The sequence below is a fragment of the Cydia amplana genome, chromosome 26 (assembly GCF_948474715.1).
Source record: "Cydia amplana chromosome 26, ilCydAmpl1.1, whole genome shotgun sequence".
Lineage (NCBI taxonomy): Eukaryota > Metazoa > Arthropoda > Insecta > Lepidoptera > Tortricidae > Cydia > Cydia amplana.
This window is the reverse complement of record NC_086094.1, coordinates 5,350,140-5,371,820: the sequence shown is the minus strand read 5'-3', so window position 1 is coordinate 5,371,820 and position 21,681 is coordinate 5,350,140. Positions and strand designations below refer to the sequence as shown.

General features: G+C 37.2%; 1 protein-coding gene across 1 annotated transcript; it reads right to left on the bottom strand.

The window, feature by feature from the left end:
- Positions 1 to 18,485: 18,485 nt before the first annotated feature.
- Positions 18,486 to 21,630, bottom strand: LOC134660071 (uncharacterized). Its single transcript, XM_063515771.1, has 5 exons — positions 21,428 to 21,630; positions 20,525 to 20,530; positions 20,211 to 20,331; positions 19,423 to 19,494; positions 18,486 to 18,626 (listed from the first exon to the last, which is right to left on the bottom strand). Exons 1-5 carry the CDS (start codon positions 21,628 to 21,630, stop codon positions 18,486 to 18,488), a joined length of 543 nt encoding a protein of 180 aa, XP_063371841.1.
- Positions 21,631 to 21,681: the final 51 nt, after the last annotated feature.

Genomic DNA, 21,681 nt, shown 5'->3' with positions numbered 1-21,681 from the left:
TTAAATGTCATCTCTGACAAATAAGTGAACCATAGACAAGTTTTTTTTTAATTTCATTCATTCATTCATTCTTTTCCCGCCCGTACACTCTGTTTTTGCTACTTCTTGAATTAAAAATATTTGTTAAATTTACAATTTTATTTCAAAATAAGTGCTAGGTCGTAGAAAAAGTATTGTATGCAACGTTGTTTAACTGAGTCAAAAAATACTCGTGGCGCTTTATTGACAATTTTCGGCTTCGAGCTTCGCCTCAAATTGTTACTCACGCTACTCGCCTTTTTTGACCTCTCCAACCTCTCCAACAACGGTTGCATAAAATACTATAAATGTAATTTAGGGTGTTTTTGTAGAATATTTTGTATTGTTGCTATAACAAAAAAATAAAAAGGAATACCTCCGCTACTTCAGTTTTCTTTTCACCCGAGAATGTGATTGTCTCCTCCACGGCCTCGCCTTCTTTTGCAGTCTTCTTTTGTTTGTCGAGGGCGACGTCTGAAAATGAAACGCGTAAGGTCGCGTTTTCACTATTAGTGTAAGGCCTGAGTGGACACTCGAATCAGAGCGTTCGGCGGGGCGTGCAGCGTGGCGTCGGGCTCACGCGTGATGTGAGCAGCGTGCACTAAGGCCGCTTCTATACGTTTGCATTTGTTTAACATGCACGCCGTACGCCCCGCCCCGCTGCTGCACGCCCAACTCGAGCGCCCACTCAGGCCTTACACTTAGTGTTCTGAGCGTTTTTTGAGTAAATATTTGCTCTTCCCATTTATTATTGCGCAAGCTACAATATGGGAGCACGCCAAGTTTTTTCAAAAAATGTTTTGCCTCCGCCAAGTCCAAGTCACGTAATTAATCGAGATTTACAGTCTATATATCATATTTAATAAAATGAAGAGACAATCGTTGAAAGCGCCCTCTATAATTTGCTTTTATCGGCTTTTTCCTTTAAAAAAAGTTTAGCTTTATAAAACAAAGCGGCTGCGATTAAAACAAAACTATATTTTATACTTTGCCTTCGATTAAATAAACATAAGTTTGTTCACGTAAGATTTACCCTTAGCTGAAATAAACATTAACAAGTTATTTAATTGCGATTTAAAAAAAAAGTACACAATTTTTTTTATTCAAACAATGATGAAACTAGCTCGTTAATTTAAATTTACGATATTGTTTTTATTATTTTAATGATATAGGTATACTTACAATCGTCTGAAAAATAAACAAACAACTTTTAAAATGGATGCAATATAGCCAATATTTTTAGTCCTGTTATACAGTGTTATACAAGTGTGTCGTGATGCCGTCCGCAAACTAAAAGGCCGTTAGAGGATCTTACAGTCAGCAGCAGAAGTTGCTAAGCGGGCGAGCCGGGCGAGGTGTTCAAAACTACCTTGATAAGCTTTTATTCTCTTAACAATAAAGTCGCGTTGAGATCATTTTGAACACCTGGCTCGCTTAGTAACTTTTACTGCTGAATGTACGACATTTTACAGTCTGTTTGTGTAAGATTGTCCTATAATATTTATTTATATGTAATTTCTATTTTTAAAGTACAAATAACTCACTATATTGATATAAACTAACAGGATTTTCACTCATAATTTATATAATGATAAAGTAACTCACTGTCTATAACAGCTACAGGTTGGTTATGCGCATTGCCGTTAACATCGAACTCGCCCATGTACACACAAGAATCCGTGTCTGCGAATCTACATTAAAAAATAATAACATGAATAATTATATTCTAAAAATCTTAACTTGTTAATAAGTTAATTTAAGCGTAGAATTGCAGTGCGCCTGCCGTATGTTTTCTCACCTTGTCCCATCAGTAGAAAAGAGCGGCAAATTTAAAAAAATATACGGACGAAGGGTTATATGTAGTCCCATACAAAAATTTGCCTTTTTCTACTGACAAAGTTGATTGACCGGCTATATTAACAAACGAAAATTAAAATCGGGATGACAGATAGGTACATTACTACGAAGAGTCACGCGACTACTTCCAAACATTATTTAAGTTTCGTTTAGCGTTTTCTAATAACGATTGTTATTTTGGCTATTTGATGTAGCATTTTTTTGTTATTGTTTATATTTCTGGTAATACAACATACTAGCAGCAGCAGCACTAGCTTTTAACGGACAGTCTTCGCAGCCGTATGGTTTCCAGTGTCTTTAAACATGTCTACCTAGGTGTCTTTACTTATATGTTTTTATCCACGTTATTGTATAAAGCATAGATAACCTTGCTTGCTACAGAACATGACAAAACCAACGCCAACATTAGACTTTACATCTTTTAAATTACAGTCTTCACAATAGTAAGGTTTGCTGCAGTGGTTATGTATTATGTACGTCTATTATTATTATTACTGCCATCATTCTGCTAATTTAAAACTGGCTAGTCAGGAAAAGTTTTTATACTTTTAAAGAGTTTTTAGGTTATAAAGAACAGCGAATTGGTGTAAATAATAGATTTAAGATGTATAAAATAAGTTAAAAATAATTGTGACCTGTAATACCTAATTACGAATGAATGATGTCTATGTCAATGTCTAAATACTTACGCTTTGAAGTCAAAAGCGATTTTCTTCTTATCTGCATCAATCACAACCTTGGCAGGATCAGCGGCAGCGTCGTTGCATTTGACACCTTTGACCGTGCAGCCTTCGCAGTCGTATGTTTTTTCTTCTTTGCACTCTCCTGCTAAAGCGCAGGACGCCTCGTAGACTTCTAACTTGACGCCAGCCGGTGCTAGAGAAGTGATTGAAGTTTATAGTATTTTATTATCAAGTTTTATTAGGGTTCCGTACCCAAAGGGTAAAAACGGGACCTTATTACTAAGACTCCGCTGTATCTCACGAACCGTGATAGCTACACAGTTGAAATTTACACAGATGATGTATTTCTGTTGCCGCTATAACAACAAATACTAAAAACAGAATTAAATAAAGATTTAAGTGGGGCTCCCATACAACAAACGTGATTTTTGACCGAAGTTAAGCAACTTTGGGCGGGGTCAGTACTTGGATGGGTGACCGTTTTTTTGCTTGTTTTTTTGTTGATGGTGCGGAACCCTCCGTGCGCGAGTCCGACTCGCACTTGGCCGGTTTTAGTATTTTCAGCATCATGCTGACGCCAAAACCATTTGACAAATTTTTTAGAATAATTATAACTTAGGTATTATTAGTATAGTATAATAAATTGGTTTAGTTTATATTTTTGTACTTTTTTGTGGCAATAAAGCATTTTCATTTCATTTAAGTTTTTTTTTTACTGAGTACCGTTTGGTACCGTAAAACCGTCCAACACTACATCTCACCACCACTGCCTCCACCACCTTCATCGTCGTTTTTGCCGCCATCTGTCAACATGGAAAGTTATTTCAAATTCAAAAGGGAAGAGAACTTGCTTAAGGGCCACCCTACACTAGCGTCTTTTGAGCGTCGGCGTCTAGTCTATCGAAAATGGCGTCGCTGCGCAGTTGCGCCAACGCTGCGTCGAGCAGCAGCCATAGAGTTGACTAAACGCCGACGCTCGGGAGACGTTAATGTGGGGTGGCTCTAATTGGGTGGTGGTGACAATCGCTTGCGTTTCGTCAGATACGAGAACGAAATGCGTTCTGTCTCCCATCACTCTTCCATGCTCAGAATAATAATTAGTTATTATTCTGAGCTTCCATTGTGCGACAGTAACAGTTGCGTTTCAGTGGTAGCATGCAGCAAAAACGATTGGCATGTTATGTTGGTTACGAAACCAGGATGCTCAAACTATAGTCTAGTCGATCAGCCCAATTTAACCAACACATTATGATAATACTTTATTTTTATGTAGATTCAACAAGAATAACATTAAATAATGCAAGATTTAGACGACTTTATAACTCTATAAATAGGGTTAGCAACTGGCAAAGGTTTTTATGCTGGCGCCTCTTATTATAATGATACTACCACACTTTGTTTTGCCAAAGTCATAGCTAGCGTAGACGGACTCTACTTACCCATAAAATAAAAGTGGTTAGAAGAAAGTAAGTAGTTGCCTAAAACCTAACCTTACACCTAGTAATACCTTTTGTATCATGGCCTTCGGTATCTGTAAATATGAAGCATTATTGGTATATTTTATGAAAGGGTTAGAAATCTAGTATTTATATAATTATTATTTTTAGCCCTATACATCTCTAAGGATAATTTGATTAACTACTATATATTGTAATCTTTTAGTTATGATGACACTTAGAGACATTTACATCTCTAAATAATTTTAGATTATAGTTTTTGTATCTTTGTGTTTTTTTTTCAATACTATTGTTATTGCGTTTTTTGTAATTCGACATTTAGAGGTAATAAAACTCGTGTTGACAGTTGCAAACAGACTAAATTTATTTTTCAAATATACCGTTATCCAAGATACAAGTTGTTGCTTAGCCATTAACAGATGGCAGCAGTAGTATACAATATATGATGATTTTGTTACAAATTTAACACCACCACCTAACAAAATCAAAAAATAAACTTATATTTATTATACAGCTGTAATGCCTAATAATTTAACAAATTTATGATGTTTGACAGAAGTCAAACTTTTTGTTAAAACATCTGCTGGCATTTCAGCTGTTGGCATATACTTAATTTTAACAAAATTATTTGCCACAGCTTCTCGGACAAAATGACAACGTATATCTATATGCTTTGACCGCCTGTGTAAAATTGGATTTGCAGCCAATTTTTGTGCACTCTGATTATCGTTGTGCAAAACAATGGGATCACAGCTACCTAAAATTTCTGTAATGAGATTTTTTAAATAGATAGCTTTTTTACACGCTTCTGACATGGCTACAAATTCTGATTCAGTACTAGAGAGTGACACAGTTCTCTGTTTTCTACATTCATAGGATATTACACTATTTGACAATGTAAAACAAAACCCAGAATATGACCGTCGGTCATTGACATCTGACCCCCAGTCAGCATCTACAAAACATTCCAGAGATGAATTGTCCTTTTTATACACAAGACCATAATTTTTTGTTTTATGTAAATACTTCAAAATTCTTTTAGCATGTTTCCAATGATTTTCATTGTGACAATTATTAAATTGGCTTAAATAGCTCACACTATATGAAATATCAGGTCGGGTCAAAACTGATAGGTACATTAAACTACCTAACAATTGTTGATATGGATATTTCTTATCTTTACATACATTTTCAGATTTTTCACACTGTAGATTAACTTCCATAGGAGTTTCTGCTAACTTACTGTCAGTCATATTAAATCTATGGAGCAATTCAGTTACATACTGTTCCTGATCTACTGTTATCATACCATTTTTGACCTTGACCCTCATGCCTAAACATTGTTTTAATTGACCTAAGTTTTTGATCTTAAAATTAACACTTAGCTCCTGTACTAATTGATTAGTAGCTGGTTTACTGTTGGAGAAAACAAAAAAGTCATCAACAAACAGAGCTATGATAATTTTAGTATCACCTTCAAACTTAGTAAACAAACATGGCTCAAATTTAGACTTTTTATAGCCAAGACTATGCAAGTACTCCTCTACTCTTTGATACCAAGCCCTAGACGACTGCTTGAGCCCATAGATAGCCCTTTTCAATTTTAAAACTTTATTATTATTATCATCACTGCAGTCAGGAGTAACAGGCTGATTCATATACACTGTCTCATCCAAAAACCCATTTAAAAAAGCAGTAGTTACATCCAAGTGACTTACATCTAAATCAAGTTTTACAGCAAGAGCAAACAAAAGTCTTAATGTAGAGTATCTAAGCACCGGAGAAAATGTCTCATGGAAGTCGACACCTTCCTTTTGGGTGAAGCCCTTTGCAACTAACCGCGCACGATATCTCACTTTATTTTCTAAGTCTATTTTCTTTTTGAACACCCACTTACACTGAACCACTGTGCTATTCTCAGGATAGTCCACTAATTCCCACGCACTGTTCTCTTCAAAAGAATTTAATTCTTCTCTCATAGCCTCCTTCCAAAATGAAGATTCAGGGCCATTCAGAGCTTCTTGAAGACTAATACCTCCTTCAACTGAGCTTTGACTTGATTCCACACACATATTTGTGAATCCATATCTCTCTGGTTTCCTTCTTATTCTCTTGGTAGGTGTGTCACTGGATGCATCTTGAACTGGTGCATCTTCAGTCGCTGAAACGCTTACCTCAATGGGGTTAGGCCCATGGTCATCTGGGCCACTTGGAACCTCAAAAAACTCTGCCTCATCAGATTCAACTGAGGCATTCAGTTCTTGTCCGCCATGATCTGAGGTATGGGCATTTTGCTCCATTTCAGCTTGAACCTCTACTTCTGCCGAATCCACCTTCTTTTCAGGACATGAAATATCAATCTGCACGCTGCTCTCTTTCTCGACTCCCTCTTCAATTATAATTACATCTCTACTTGTAATTATATTGTTGCTATTAGGATCATACACTCTATAGCCTTTGACATTATCAGCGTAGCCGACAAGTATACACTGCTTTGCTTTCTTGTCCCACTTCAGACGACGCTCCTTAGGTATATGGACCATAACTTTACTTCCGAAGATACGTAAGTTACTTACATCTGGCTTCTGCCCCGTCCACATCTCATATGGTGTTCTGTTATTCAAACCTGATGCTATAGACCTGTTTTTTAAATACACAGATGTATGAACGGCCTCTGCCCAAAACTTCTTGTCTAGTTCTGCATCAAACACCAAACTTTTAGCCTTCTCTGCGATCGACCGATTCTGCCGTTCAACAAGGCCATTCTGTTCACTCGTATATGGGTTGCTCTTCTGATGTACTATGCCTGAGTCTTGTAGATATTTATCAAAGATTTTATTACAAAATTCTAATCCGTTGTCTGTCCTAATGGACCGAATTTTCTTTGAAGTTTGGTTTTCAACCAACAATTTAAACTGCTTGAAGTGTTCGAAAGCTTCATCTTTTGTTTTCAAGAAATAAACAAAAGTCATTCTACTATAATCATCTACTAAAAGCATAAAGTATTTTGAGCCTCCTATAGATTTTGACTCCATAGGCCCACATAAGTCTATATGTACCCTCTGAAGAACCTCCGTGCTCCTGGTACCAATGTGAGAAAATGGTAGCCGAGCTTGCTTAGCCTCACAGCATACCACACAGTTTTCTTTGGTAATATTTATCTTGTCTTTCACTGACATTCCTGTAACTGCACCTTCATTCATTTTATTAAGGTCGTCACTATTAATATGACCATATCTACGATGCCAAATTCTTGCCGTCGTCGATGACAAAAAACAGCTGTTCGATTTAAGTAAATTCAGCTTATATACACCTTCAACTAAGTCCGCTGTAGCCACCAATACGTTATCTTGGTTGAAAATACGACATCCGGTTTTCTCGAATGAAACTGTATTGCCCTTGCGCAAGAGTTCGCTAACTGACAATAAATTCGTTGCTAAACACGGTACATATAACACGTCCTTAACTGGAATCTCGTATTCAATACCCTCAGCCTCTGTGGTGATGCACAAATCGCCACTGCATTCAACTGGTATTACGGTTTTATCTGCAACCACGATCTCATTAACTCGAGGATTGTTTGACACATTTGTCAACCATTCTTTATTCGGACTCATATTTGAACTCGCTCCCGAATCCACGTAGAAATCAGACGCGCTGAATTGCGCACTCAAAAATACTGCACTAAATGCGTTTGATTGCTTCCGTTTTTCAGTTTTATCGATCATTTTACATTGATTTCTGTAGTGACCCGGCTGGTGACACGAATAACAAACAATATTTTTCTTGTTCGACGACTTGACATTGACATTGACGTTTCTCGCCATAGACTCGTTTTTAGTGTTGCCAGGTTTCTGCTTCTGAAAACCTTTTACTGCAAACGCCCCGCTAGACTGCGGTTCACTCGATTCCATATCAAGCAGTTTCGACTTAATGACATCTGCGTCGATAGAAATGCCTGAGTGCTCGATCGCCATTATCATTGGCGAAAACTTGTCCGGCAATCCTGCCAACAGTAACGATCCAATCCATTGTTCGTTTATGCACAGACTACATATATACAGACGCTGCTATCCCATACATTCAAATGTGACCGCCTAAAAGCGCACCATTACCAGATGGCGTCACTGAAAAAGCACTGTTGCCTATCATGGATACAAGATGGCGCTGTGTCACATCCAAATCATAGAATTCCTAACGACATCTATACGTCTTCATTGAAAGTTAGTAGACATATGTCGTTGCCAACGATTAGAAGTAATCAACAGATGTCGCTTTATAGCGTATTGAATAAATCATGAATCTAGTTTAAAACTGGATCAAGCATGAGGGGTGGAAGGAAATGACCGAACAGGATAGTCTTATGTATCTTTCAGTATGAGTAAAGAGAGTTCGGGCACTTAAGGAGTACAGGGAGGGAAGGGAGAGGCAGGGTACAGAGAAATAGCGTAGCCAAACGGTATAACCATAAAGTAATTTCGGAAAACGATACTGTGGTGATGATAATATTTATATATTATAAGAATGCTACATAAGTCTTGCCGAAACTATTTAAACCGGCTGAAAATAAATACCTGTCATAATAATTTTGCGCATGCTACCATTGGTGCATGGCAAAAGGATTAGACATTACTACTGGCGTAAGTCCGTCTATATGCCACCATGCCACTGGTACTTGAGCGTTTCTTTATATTTTTTTAATCCAATTGCTCAAAAAGTTTAGTTTTTGTAGCTGCAAATCGTGCGTAAAGTTTGATTTTTTTACACTAGTGCTAAAAAGTAATCTGATTGATACATTTTAAATAAATGAGTATTATGCGAGACCCGCTTATAAATGACCCACCTGAACAACGCGCGATTGGGCATAAAGGAGTATTATTCGAGACCCAATAGTATTACTTGAACAACGCGCGACAGAATGAAGCTGACGTTCGTACAATACACTTTATACACTTAATATAAATGTAATTAATTAGATATATATCAATATAATGAAATAACAAAAGATTCATGTTTTTTTACATATAGCTGGTCAACCAAATCTTGTCAGTAAAATAAAGGCGCGAAATTCAAATTTTCTATGGGACGATATCCTTTCGCGCCTACATTTTTCAAATTTGCCGCCTTTTTCTACTGTCAAGATCTGGTTGACCATGTATAATTATATGTTCTGAAAATTAATTTTATTAATTTTAATAATACAATTTCTCTTCAATTGGCATAATGCTGACAACAGTGACAACAGAATCCACATTGAAAAAAATGGCAATTAAAAGTAAAACTTTTTTTATTCCCTTCCCGCCTTTTTTATTCAACATTTAAAGTGATTTATGTTTGTAAGTAATTGCCAAGAAAGCATAAGTTATTAAATAAAAATGAGTGATTCAGACGATTTTGGAGTTAATTTAACGCCACCAGATATCAAAGCAAAGGCATCCGTTGTAAGTGACAGGGCTATAACCGCGAAAATCGAATTTCGCAAATTGCGGGCATTTTTCTCTGTCACTCTAATTACGCCTGCATTGGAGTAAAAGAGAAAGATCCCCGCAATTTGCGAATTTCGGTTTTGGCGGTAGCCCCTCAGTATATTTCCGGAAAAATCGAAAGCTCGGTACTCGTGCAAAATGACATACTTCTCGCACTTATATCGAAAACTACTATTTTTTGCCATTTTTTATATTGTGATCTTTTTTGCCACTTTTGTGTTATTTGTACTCAAATTCACGAGCTCTTTCGATCCTAATGAGATAAAATACCTCAATTCATGCTCAATTCACTCTTATCGTGCCTTCTAAAAATTTACGATACAAGTTGCATTGCAATAACTATAAAAAAGTAACTGATTTGACTAGTACGAAAATACCCTATTGTAACAATACGATGCGACGTTGTCGAGTTAAACTGGACTCGCTTCGCAGTAACTCATAGCAGTTTGGCAACGTCGCGTCGTGCTTTTATTTTTAAGCAACAGATTTGTACATGATTTGTACCATCTTAGTACCTATACATACAAAGATATGTTTTCATAACGTTCCTTTTCAACTTCTCCCATGGCAAAACCCGTACCTATCAAACCTGAAATTATTATACAAAAGCATTTAATGTTTGTTTTAATAAACTTTTTCTGTTATAATTAGAATAAATATATCTAATTTTGCGTATATTGACCAGGCAGGTGTTTGTATCACTAATTATGTGACCTATAAGTATAGACAGACAACAGCGTGCACAGAAACGTCAAAAACGGCATCAAGTAATGATTATTGCTATTTTAAAATTAGTCCCCTACTTCAGGGTAATGTTATACGCCTGTTCCTTAAAAAAGCTGAGGGCCTACCGCGAACCACGTTCGACGTGTTGCCTCCCTGTCACACTTACGTACGAATTTACAAGTGCGACAGAGAGGCAACACGTCGAACGTGGTTCGCGGTAGGCCCTCAGAAATGGACACTGAGGCATAATTATCATTATTTTGGAATTTAAGTACTATATAATATTATTTGTAGTCTTTTGGAATATCATATTTTATTTGAACTAATAATATTGTATAATAATAAATCATAAAAGCTCTATTTAGGGACAAGAAAGAACTTTCAACGGCAACACTAAAAATAAACTGTCAAATAGTCAAGTCGCCACAAAGCGGCACCGCGTTTGTTGGTTGCCTTTGCTTTGTTTCTGTTTATACAAACTTATTAATTTCATATTATAGCTTCATTTGAACTATAGTACAAGTACGTGAATAGAATACCTAGACGTGTCTTGCTTGGTGCAGTTGCGTAGGTATGCTAAAAGGAAAGTTGGAAGACCGATGTGGCGCTTTAAAGACTGTGCTAAGCGTGACATGTGCCCAAAATGTGGGAGGTCGTGCCGCTCACGCATCGGCCTCCACAATCACCAAACCCGTTGTCTAAACAGCAATGCATAAATCGTCTGCAATAGACGAAAAGACCTGTGATGATGACGTGAATTGCCGATGTAGTAACGGAACACTACTAATGGTAAAACCTACATATTAATCTGACAGTGTCTACTGTTTGCCAATAAATGATAAAATTGATAAAAAATTAACACTTCAGGTAAGTTTGTTTTGAATACAAAGGTTAATTAAATAATTTATCACCACACCAACTGGTAAAGGCCCCCTTGATTGTTCAAATACTAATGAGAAAATTGCATTTATGATTTATCCCACATGTGGGGCAAAGTAATCAGATCTAAATTTTGAGTTTCCTTATGTTAGCTGGTAGAATTTACTTTTAAATGATGATTTTGAATTATAAATTCTTTATAATGTTCATGTGGATTTGATTTTTTTGGTATTTTATAGTTGGTATTTTCCCTGCATTGGCATGGTGATAAATTCTGTGTTTCATTAGGTGGCAATGTTTGTTTAACCCTCGTGCCTTGAATTCTCACAACGCTCAAGATTCCACTTCTCGAACCACTCGCTACGCTCATAGTTCAAATCTTCTGCTTGCCCTGGAATCAACATTAGCATGAGCGGTTAAACAACTGCTTTGCCCCCTTGCCCACTAATAACTATTGTCAAGTTTTATTTTAACCCCCCATGCTAATATTGATACCCGAGCAAGCAAAAGATTCCAAAGTATTTAGAGTTAGAGCAAGAAAGAAGAAAGGTACGTCATAATTTCAAAGATGTTTGACATTTAAAATAACACATGTACTGCGCAGGCGATCAATATCGCTGCATACTTTTCTTGGTCTAAATCTATACAATGGTTAGTGTTTGCAAACAGACTCCAATGTGAAGGCAATGTGTATTAAACTTTATTGTGATATTATTACATTTTATATATAAAAAATATGTTTCTGATTTCAGGACCCAGCCTCTAGCCACTAGAAGTTACAATGTATGCAACAAGAGAGTGAAGATGAAATAGTCAATGCATCTCTGTACAGTCGCCATCAGATATATCGGAACGGCCAAGGTGTTCACAATATCTGAACACGCACTCTAACGCCCTGACAATAGAGGCGTGTTCAGATATTTGTGAGCGCCTTGGCCGCTCCGATATATCTGATGGCGACTGTACCACAAGTAAAATATTTTGAGTGGAAGATGGTTGAGATTGATTCCTGTTTCAACGGACAGACACATGCTATGAAGATTCTCTTAAAAATAATAAAATACAATTAATAAATTCAATGTTTAACATGATAGTGACTTTATTTTGTCTACCCACTAACAACCAATTTGTTCAATGCTGGCGGGCAATGGCGGTAAACTTAAATATTTGATGTGGTATGAAGCTAAATGTTTTGAACATAATGGCAAGCCACTAAAAAGTTTTAATCCTAGATTAGCCATTAAACTGTGGCTGCCAGTCTGATTTGTTAATTGTTATATAAGTACAGTCAGCGTCATATAGTAGGTAGCATCCAAAGTATTCAAATAGTTCGGTACACCATATTATTTGTATGGCGTACTGAACTATTTGAATACTTTGGATGCGACCTACTATACGACGCTGACTGTACTTAATTTAAATATATATAAATTGTATATTATTTCTACGGCCTCCTAGCTAGTCAGTAGTGACAGTGACCCTGCTCTGCTATGTGCTATGAAGTAGGAGGTCCTGGGTTCAAATCCTCATAGGACATTTATTTGTTTTTTAATTGTGTGTGTATATATTAATGGTCTATATCTATTCCCATCTGTCCACACCTCTTGTATGGCGGCGGGGACAAATGGGCCACCACCATGGGACACCATATTAATACACTTTTAGGGGGATCCGAACCTAGGACTTCCAGCTTTGATATGATCATAAAATATAAGATATGTATGTATTTACATTTACACATTGTATTATTGCTCTCATACATATAGGGATATTTTTTTAAATGTCGGATGTCTCTTCTCTTTTGAGCATGAATAGAAGCAGGGGATAACTGACAGAACGGGATAGTCTTATGTATCTTTCAGTAGGAGTAGCAGCGAAAGCGCTATTATTGTTTGTCCTTGTCACAGTCTCACATCTTGTTTTATTCCCCACCGTAAATTGACCACCGTGATTGGTCGAATTCATTTGTTGCCCACCATAACAAATAAATTCGACCAATCATAGCGGCGCAATGCGACGCTATGATTGGTCGAATTTACATGTTTTGTCCCTCACGGAGGCACGCGTACACCACTTCTATAGGATGCTACCTTCTATGCTTTTGAGCAAGTTTTTGTCACCTGCCCTGCTATTCAAACTACTCAAGAATTTACAATGTTTTGTTACCAAGTAGGTCGATTAGTGTAAGACTGTCCTAAAATATATGTATAGCTATATGAGGACAATTTTGTAATGCGTAAGGATAAGTAAATTAATATACAAACAGCAACACTCCTAACTGTACATCGGTACAGTTAACACTTAACAGTGTGGCTGATGATACCATGTAGGTTTAATATATTTTAATTATTATCACGTTTCTAAGAACAATAGTACATTATTGTCGAGGTTCGGAAGTAGCTACTTGCAAGCTGAGGATTCGTTTTAAACGGACGACCTTGGGAGTCCGTTTAATTGAATCCGAAGCCAGCAAGTAGCCTTCCAGCCGAGTCATATATAGTGCTTTTCTCAAAAATGGTGCAAGAGATATTTTACAGAAGCAACGTTCTAATTTTCACAGAGAAAAGTAAAACCATTAAAAAGATTTGCTTGCCGCCTTTAAAAAAAATAGAAGTGTATTTTTCTGCTGAAAATACGCCAACGTATTTGAGACACCTAAATAGTCGCGGTACCAACATTATATTAATAATAAGTGCTGATCATCTGTTCGGCTGTTTAATGGACCTATGCCTTCATTTGATATGGCCATTTAAAGTTTTAAAAAGTTTGGAACTCGTTTAATAATGGAATTTGTATGCAACATTGCAGTCCCGAAATCGAGACAGCAATGTTTTTAACTTTTTAATTTTTAGAATGACCATAAACTACACACTTCGCGACCTATTTTTTAACCGGCAACGTCGACTTTGCCGTCCATTTTTGAGAAAAATTATATTATTTATTACTTAATAATGTTGATATGTTGTCTGTGATATGATCATAAAGTATGAGGATTTACTACAGTGACATCTATTGATAGTCTTTCTCAAACAATCGAGCTATTTAGTGTGTTACAACGGCAAGAAACTAACTGTCTAGTAATGCGATAGATGGCGCTTAGAATAGTTCATGCCATTATTTATTTATTTTTTTCTGCGTCGATTTACTATGTGTAAATGGATGTTTTAAAAGGTTTTTGTTGTAATATGCTAAATAAATTAGAACTATACATGTTAATTTAAAAATTGGCAAGATTTGAAATAACACAAATATATATTTAGGCCCAATGGTGCTCTGAGTGACATCTCTTGGATTTTTGTGGAACTAAGCGAGGCTTGTATGGGCCGATTACTCTATACTATACTTACTTTATGGTTTATGTCAAATCCCGTACCTTTCAACCGCTGAGATGTTTCAACAACTTGGGTTACGTATGACGTCATTGAATCACAATTCTCCAGCCTAATTGATATTAAATTACGAAGAAGGGTAATTTTTCTGGAAAAACCTCGATCATCAAACATTGATTTTAACTTGTCCCATAATTCCTTCGTGGTCTTCGTACTTTTAATATGGACGTATAAGCTCGGGTCTATTGTTAAAACTAGCTTCGCTCTGGCTTTTGCGTCCAACGTTTCGGCTGCCGCAGTCGCTGCCGCCGTAGCCGGTTTACTTTCGTCTTCTTTTTTGCTTAGGATGACATCAGTCATTCCCTCCAAGACGAGCAAATTCTCAGCCGCAAACGCCCACTCATCGTAATTTTCACGGCCCTTCAATTTTGGCACATTCGCGATGAAATTTGTAGCCATATTTTAACAATTTAACACTGCACAACTGAACAATAATTCTGGACTAATCTGATCGCTTTTACTTTACTTTTTGTGAAAAAATTGCACTGGACACATAACCTAATAAAACTCGTGTTGACAGTTGCAAACAGACTAAATTTATTTTTCAAATATACCGTTATCCAAGATACAAGTTGTTGCTTAGCCATTAACAGATGGCAGCAGTAGTATACAATATATGATGATTTTGTTACAAATTTAACAAGAGGCTTTATACATCTCTATGTTAGTTTGATTTGATATTTACGGCTTAGTTGTATTTTATAATTATTGATGTGTTTTTTTTTTTGCTGTATGTAAATTCCATATTGACGTGTAAAAGTGCCCTTGTGGCCTATTTGCTGAATAAATGTTGATATTTGATATTTGATATTAGCCACATCAGTATTTGTGCCAAAATTAAAATGTCATACATAGTTTCGGTGAAAATTATAGTTTTAGGGTTATTTCAAATAAGCAGGCGGCAATACATACCCGATTCAGATTTATGTGTGTCGTCATCTAAATTGCAAATAAAAAATGATTAATTAATAATTAATTAAAAACGACACTCCATATTAACTCTTGTAAATGTAGACAAGCAAAAGACAAATATACATACCCAAATTTGATCCTCCGCCACCTGAATCTAAAAATATTAATTAAATATAATATTAATCAAGACGAAATTACACACATACACATATATAATACAATACAGTGTCATGTCTCTAGGTCTCTCTACACTTAGCCCCCATTCGCACGGCAGCTTTTTCAACGCGCGTTAAAAAAGCGTTTGAATGACACAAATGGATACATGTGTATTTATTCACACGACACGCGACAGCGGTGGCGCTTTTTATCAAGCGTTGTTGGATTTTCGACTTTAAGCCTTGGTCGTTAAATCTAATTTAGAATGCGGACAGATTCAAGCGCTTTTTTAACGCGTGTTGAAAAAGCTGCCGTGCGAATGGGGGCTTAAAGTGCTCTGTGTGTGTGTGTGTGTGTGTGTGTGTGTGTGTGTGTGTGTGTGTGTGTGTGTGTGTGTGGTAATTGCCGGTTAAGTTAGGAGCAACGAATTCAATCATAAAGTAAATTCAATTGATCGATCAAGTGTCCCATTCGCACATCGCATGCGATTATCGGTGACATTTTTAGAAGCCGTAAAAAGAGATAAATTTCACATATTTGGAGTTAAATAATCCTCGAGTCCATCAGCATAACAATTTCGAAGTTAGGGGTTAAATTATTAAATAAAGGATGTAGTGAAATTTTACCACATGGCAAACTTATCAATCGACAAAAATCTCTATATTGCATGCAATGATATTATATAATCATAGATAGGTTATACTCATACTTGAGGAGCACAAAAAATACTTCCATATTTATTTCTGTGCCTACGAAGAAATTTGTTATTTTTGATTAATTTTCTCATTCTATCCATCTTTGTCACACTCGTTGTTAAACATAAGGTCGTCTCTTTCTCTTTCGGTGCGCGGGAGCTCGTTAGCGCGTGCACATTTCTCGCTTATCCAGCCGCGATTAAAGGCAACTTGTCCAATTTGTCACAAGTTAAGCGCTTCAATTTTGGAACGCCTATAACCTATCTTGAGTTATAAATCATTGATTGCATGCAGCATGCAGTGCAGTGTAATACTGATAAAACTGATAAAGTAACTTTTATTCTTTTAATTTTTTTTTGCTTTAACACGTTAATTATGTTGATTTTCAACTTACCAGAATGTTCTTCCCTGAAATAAAATAAATGCTGAATTAGAAAACAAGCCTCATTATAATGTTTTTAATTTAATTTTTTTTTAGTTATAAATATTTCATCTTACATTAAAATAAAATGTTATACCTAACATATAACATAATACCAATTTATTTCATTGAAAAAGACAGTAAAAAGACAAATATATAACTTATGAACTAAATATATCTATGAATACTAAACTAATACTAACAACCCTAAATATATCTAAAACAAAACAAGGAATATAAAAACTACTAAAAGAGGCCTCCACGCGCTACCCCCGTCGCAAAGGTGCCCATCACACTAGCTGCATTACCGCGTTGAATTGGACAGCCTTTGCACCAGGAAAAACCCCGAGCGCGGGTCAAGGCCCCTTTCTTGCAGGCGGCGACCTACCTCCCCAAGGAAGGTTTTTGCCTCAGCGCACCAACAACCGGACGTCTCTACGGCTACTGGGACGAACAGGTAATAGGCTACCTACATGACTAATTTTCATTTATGGTATCAATCGATCGGGTTTGTTTTTAGGATCAAATGTCTATATGGGACCCATTGCATTAAAGTAACACAAAACACAGAAATTGTAGTCAAAGGCCGAGTCGCACTTCAGGCGCGAAACGCCCTTAACAAAACGATAAATGAACGTGACTTCAAGGTCTCTGTGAGCCCATCTTGTCGTATGGACAAAACAAGAAAATTGTATATAGTTGCTATACAATATTTTTTTGGAATCGAATGGTATCCTTACTTTTATCGTTCGTCGATCGTTACTTTCCGTTTATCGTTTTTGGAAGTTTAAAAAAACTTCAATTTTGTAACTTTCAAGTCCTGTATTTTTGTAACATTTCCATATTTTATTTTAATATCCAGATTATTCTGATAAATTGCTTGTTTGCTATCTACTTTACTAGATTTTGTTATAAAATTCAACATGTGTCATCATCCCTATAGTGACGACTAGCACTGCTGAGTACTTTTGATGTTTATATAGGGCCGCCAACTCAGCGGCTGCGCCCGCCGGCCGGATGGTGCGACAAAGGTGTGGGGGGCCAAAAGTGCTTACACACGTAGCGTCCCAAAGTAAACACTTTCCTTTTTCCCGTGGCACCAGTGTCAACATATAACATTAATCTACAACAACTCTTTATACCTACTAAAAAAATTAAAATACATAGCTAAGTTATCGTTGGTGTATCTAAACGTCTTTCCAAAAAACCTCAATATTTGTGACCGTGATATTATAGTATTTTATGCAACCGTTGTTTAAGAGAGGTCAAAAAAGGCGAGTGGCGTGAGTAACAATTTAAGGCGAAGCCGAAAATTGTTAATAAAGACGCCACGAGTATTTTTTGACTCAGTTAAACAACGTTGCATACAATACTTTTTCTACGACCAAGCACTTACTTTGAAATAAAATTGTAAATTTATCAAATATTTTTAATACAAGAAGTACCAAAAATGGAGGGTACTGGCGCGAAAAGAATGAATGAATTAATGAAATTAAAAAAAAAAAACATGTCTATGGTTCACTTATTTGTCAGAGGTGACATTTAAAATAAGGTTGGCAACACTGTATTTCATTCAATATTTTTTAAGTGGTCATTACACGAAGTATCGTAAAATCGCCAAAAAGATACTGCGTGTATGCACAAATTATTTTTTGGGGAATAGACTAGAGACTTGTCTTGGCAACTATAAAGTAGGGTTTTAAAGGTGTGTGCACGACCCTTTAAATGACAAATAAAAGTACGGGAGTAGAAAAAAAGTAGAAATACGGTTATTAAAGGTATTTTTAGCATACGTTAGGTATATCATTAAAACAATGATACTAACAATGTGACCTCCATAATGTTCTTAGTGATGGTTTCATCTCCACACGCGAACTTGGCCTGGTATGTGCCGGCGTACGGCTCCAGGAAAGGGCCTATGTGGATGTTTATAGTGTTCTGAGTGACCTGAAAAGAATTTGCAAAAAATATTTGGTAGGTGCTCTTACATCTAGTGTGATAGGTCTCCTCTGTGCTTCATATTTGTCTAAATGCAAAACTAATCTAGTGATCTATGTATTTGTACCTACTCAATGAATAGTCCCTGACCACCACGCTAAATTTGCCAAACTTGGCAGTGAAAATACATACCTACATATCTTTATAAACTCTATAATTGATGTAGTACTTGGCATGAAAACAGCGTGTTCCTAATCTACATGTATGCAGGGCCAGATCTAGGGTAGAGCGAGTGGAGCGACCGCTCTAGGCGCCGGATGGCAAGAGGGGCGCCAAAATGGCAAATGAGAAAAAAGTTTTAAAAGACGCGAGTGTGGGGGGGGGGGGGTGGAAAATACGCTTGAACACTTCAACGAAGGGTGCCAAACCCCATTTCGCTCTACCCTGATCAAGGGCTCGGGCCGGCATGTATGACTTAGGGTCACTTGCGCCATCCAGGGTTAGCCACTAAACCCGGAGTTACCAGTACAATCTAACCTTGGATGGTGCAAGTGGTCCTTAAGGGTTAGAGCCCTGAGGTAAGGATAAGGGTCAAATTCGGTCAGAAGCTTCATCTTAGATTACCTTAAAATAAAATCATTTACACAAAAATTGCTGTATAATATTGTTAAACCCTTCTCCTGGATTATTAGGGAATATTACGCAAAACTCTGCGTAGGTGGCGCCACTCCCACAACAAGTCACAATCTAAGTAATACTCCCTATTGATTTAAAAAGCCTTACTTGTACGTTACGTTCAACTTACTTGGAACATAGCTTGGCTAAGTGTATTTGATCTTCTAGCGGATTGCTCCAAACTGATTCCATTCACGACTACCTGGTTAAAAGTAGGTAATATTTAATCAAAAGTAAGACAACATAACAACATATAGACAACATTGATTTCAGTAAATACCGTCATATATAGCCGTCATAGGGCAAGAATTTTCGTATTGTATACGACTTTGAGTACGACACACAAAGGCAAGAGCAGAGGCGAGTGGAACTCGACGCGAAGCGTGATGAGTTTAAGACCCGACCACCTGCGGTAATAAACTACAATTTCGTCGGAGGGGTGCTGACCTGCGGTGAGTGGCTGTACGTACACTGCAAAAATAGGCTACGTCAGCCACCTGAGAGCTCACGATCGTCTCTCTCACTAGCCAACACAAACTCAGCCGCCGAGGCCCAAACCGGCCAGGAGTCAGGACGTAGTAAGTACGAATTGGCTTACCTGTAGGCATAGACTAGGAATCCTCTAGACGGAGTTTAGAGCAATTATTTCATGAAACCGATGCTGCCAAAAATACTAGGGTGCGGGGGACGAGGTGAGCGAGTCCCGTGCCGTGATTGGTCCGTTCAAAGACACGGACGTCACATCACACAAAGACACTTTGACTCGAAAACGGAGTAAAACTACCGTATATTTGTGGCAGAGGGGGTAGCGCTATTATGCTCAGTCTGGAGGATGTCTTGTCTGTGCCTGTAGATGATTATAATTATAAGAATAAGAATGATTTATTGCAGTACTGTGTACATTTGTAGATTTGTTACCTCTCTGACGTCACACGCGTCATTTTCTGCCTCGAACGTGATTTCCTGGTCCAAGCTGTCATCTTCTTTCGGTGCCGGTATTTTCACCACCTCGGGGATTTTCACAGCTAAACAAAGTAATCTTTGATATTAAACGCCAATCGAAAGTTCAATCTTATATCAGTCGAGCATTTCGTAAAATTAAATGTTTTAATTAAGAATAAAATAAAATAACTTACTTGGAGCTAAAAATTGAATGGGAATAAATCATTTGGTTATATACAAGTTATATATGCATTTCTTTAAAAAATCAATTCAAAAGAAAATCTACTCACAGTGATCTGAAATATAAAATAAATTATTAGTAAAATATAATGTGTCATATGGAAATTGAAAGAAATAAAAATCCAATCCACGTTTATAGTTTCAAAAAGATTTCTAAGTTGTTTTTGCTAATTGCTACAATTGTTATTTTATTTTTAGGGTTCCGTACCCAAAGGGTAAAAACGGGACCCTATTACTAAGACTCCGCTGTCCGTCCGTCCGTCCGTCCGTCTGTCACCAGGCTGTATCTCACGAACCGTGATAGCTAGACAGTTGAAATTTTCACAGATGATGTATTTCTGTTGCCGCTATAACAACAAATACTAAAAACAGAATAAAATAAAGATTTAAGTGGGGCTCCCATACAACAAACGTAATTTTTGACCGAAGTTAAGCAACGTCGGGCGGGGTCAGTACTTGGATGGGTGACCGTTTTTTTGCTTGTTTTGCTCTATTTCTTGTTGATGGTGCGGAACCCTCCGTGCGCGAGTCCGACTCGCACTTGGCCGGTTTTTTTTGTGTACTTTTCATCTAATGTTGTTATAGCTATTATTATGTATTTTTATGGTTTTTATGTATAAGAATACGACACCACTGAAGGACAGTGTCCATGGTCATCAAATAAATTTTAAAAAAAAGGACTTACTTTCAATAATTGCCACGACCTTCTTATAAACTGTGCCTTTTACATTGAAGAAACCCATGTAGACACAGGAGAACTGATCCGCGAAACTGTACAAAAATGGTATTTATTTGTAGACATATTTGTGTATACATATAAAGCAGTTACATTGACGCTCTTTAGAGCCTACTGTCAGACTTTCTACACGTGCAGCCTGTGGGTGAAGTTTACACAACGGGCCTACTTAATATAGGTAACGCATTACGCGTTAAATAATCATAATCAGAGTAACATCTTAAGAATGCTGTTTCGGCTGCCGAAGCTCTGCAGCGCGTCTGGCATGTTCGCTGAGGCGCGACTAGATGACTTTTTTGTCATTAGGCGGGAAAGAATCGCCTCCATGCTGAGACGGGAGCGCGGCAGCGCCAACAGTCTTCTCGGGGTGTTGGCCGCGCGCCTTGACTGCCCGGTTACTAAGTTTTGGGTGGAGGCCATTGGGAGAGCGAAATAGACCATGGCAACCTGCGCTCCCGGTCTCATAGTGGC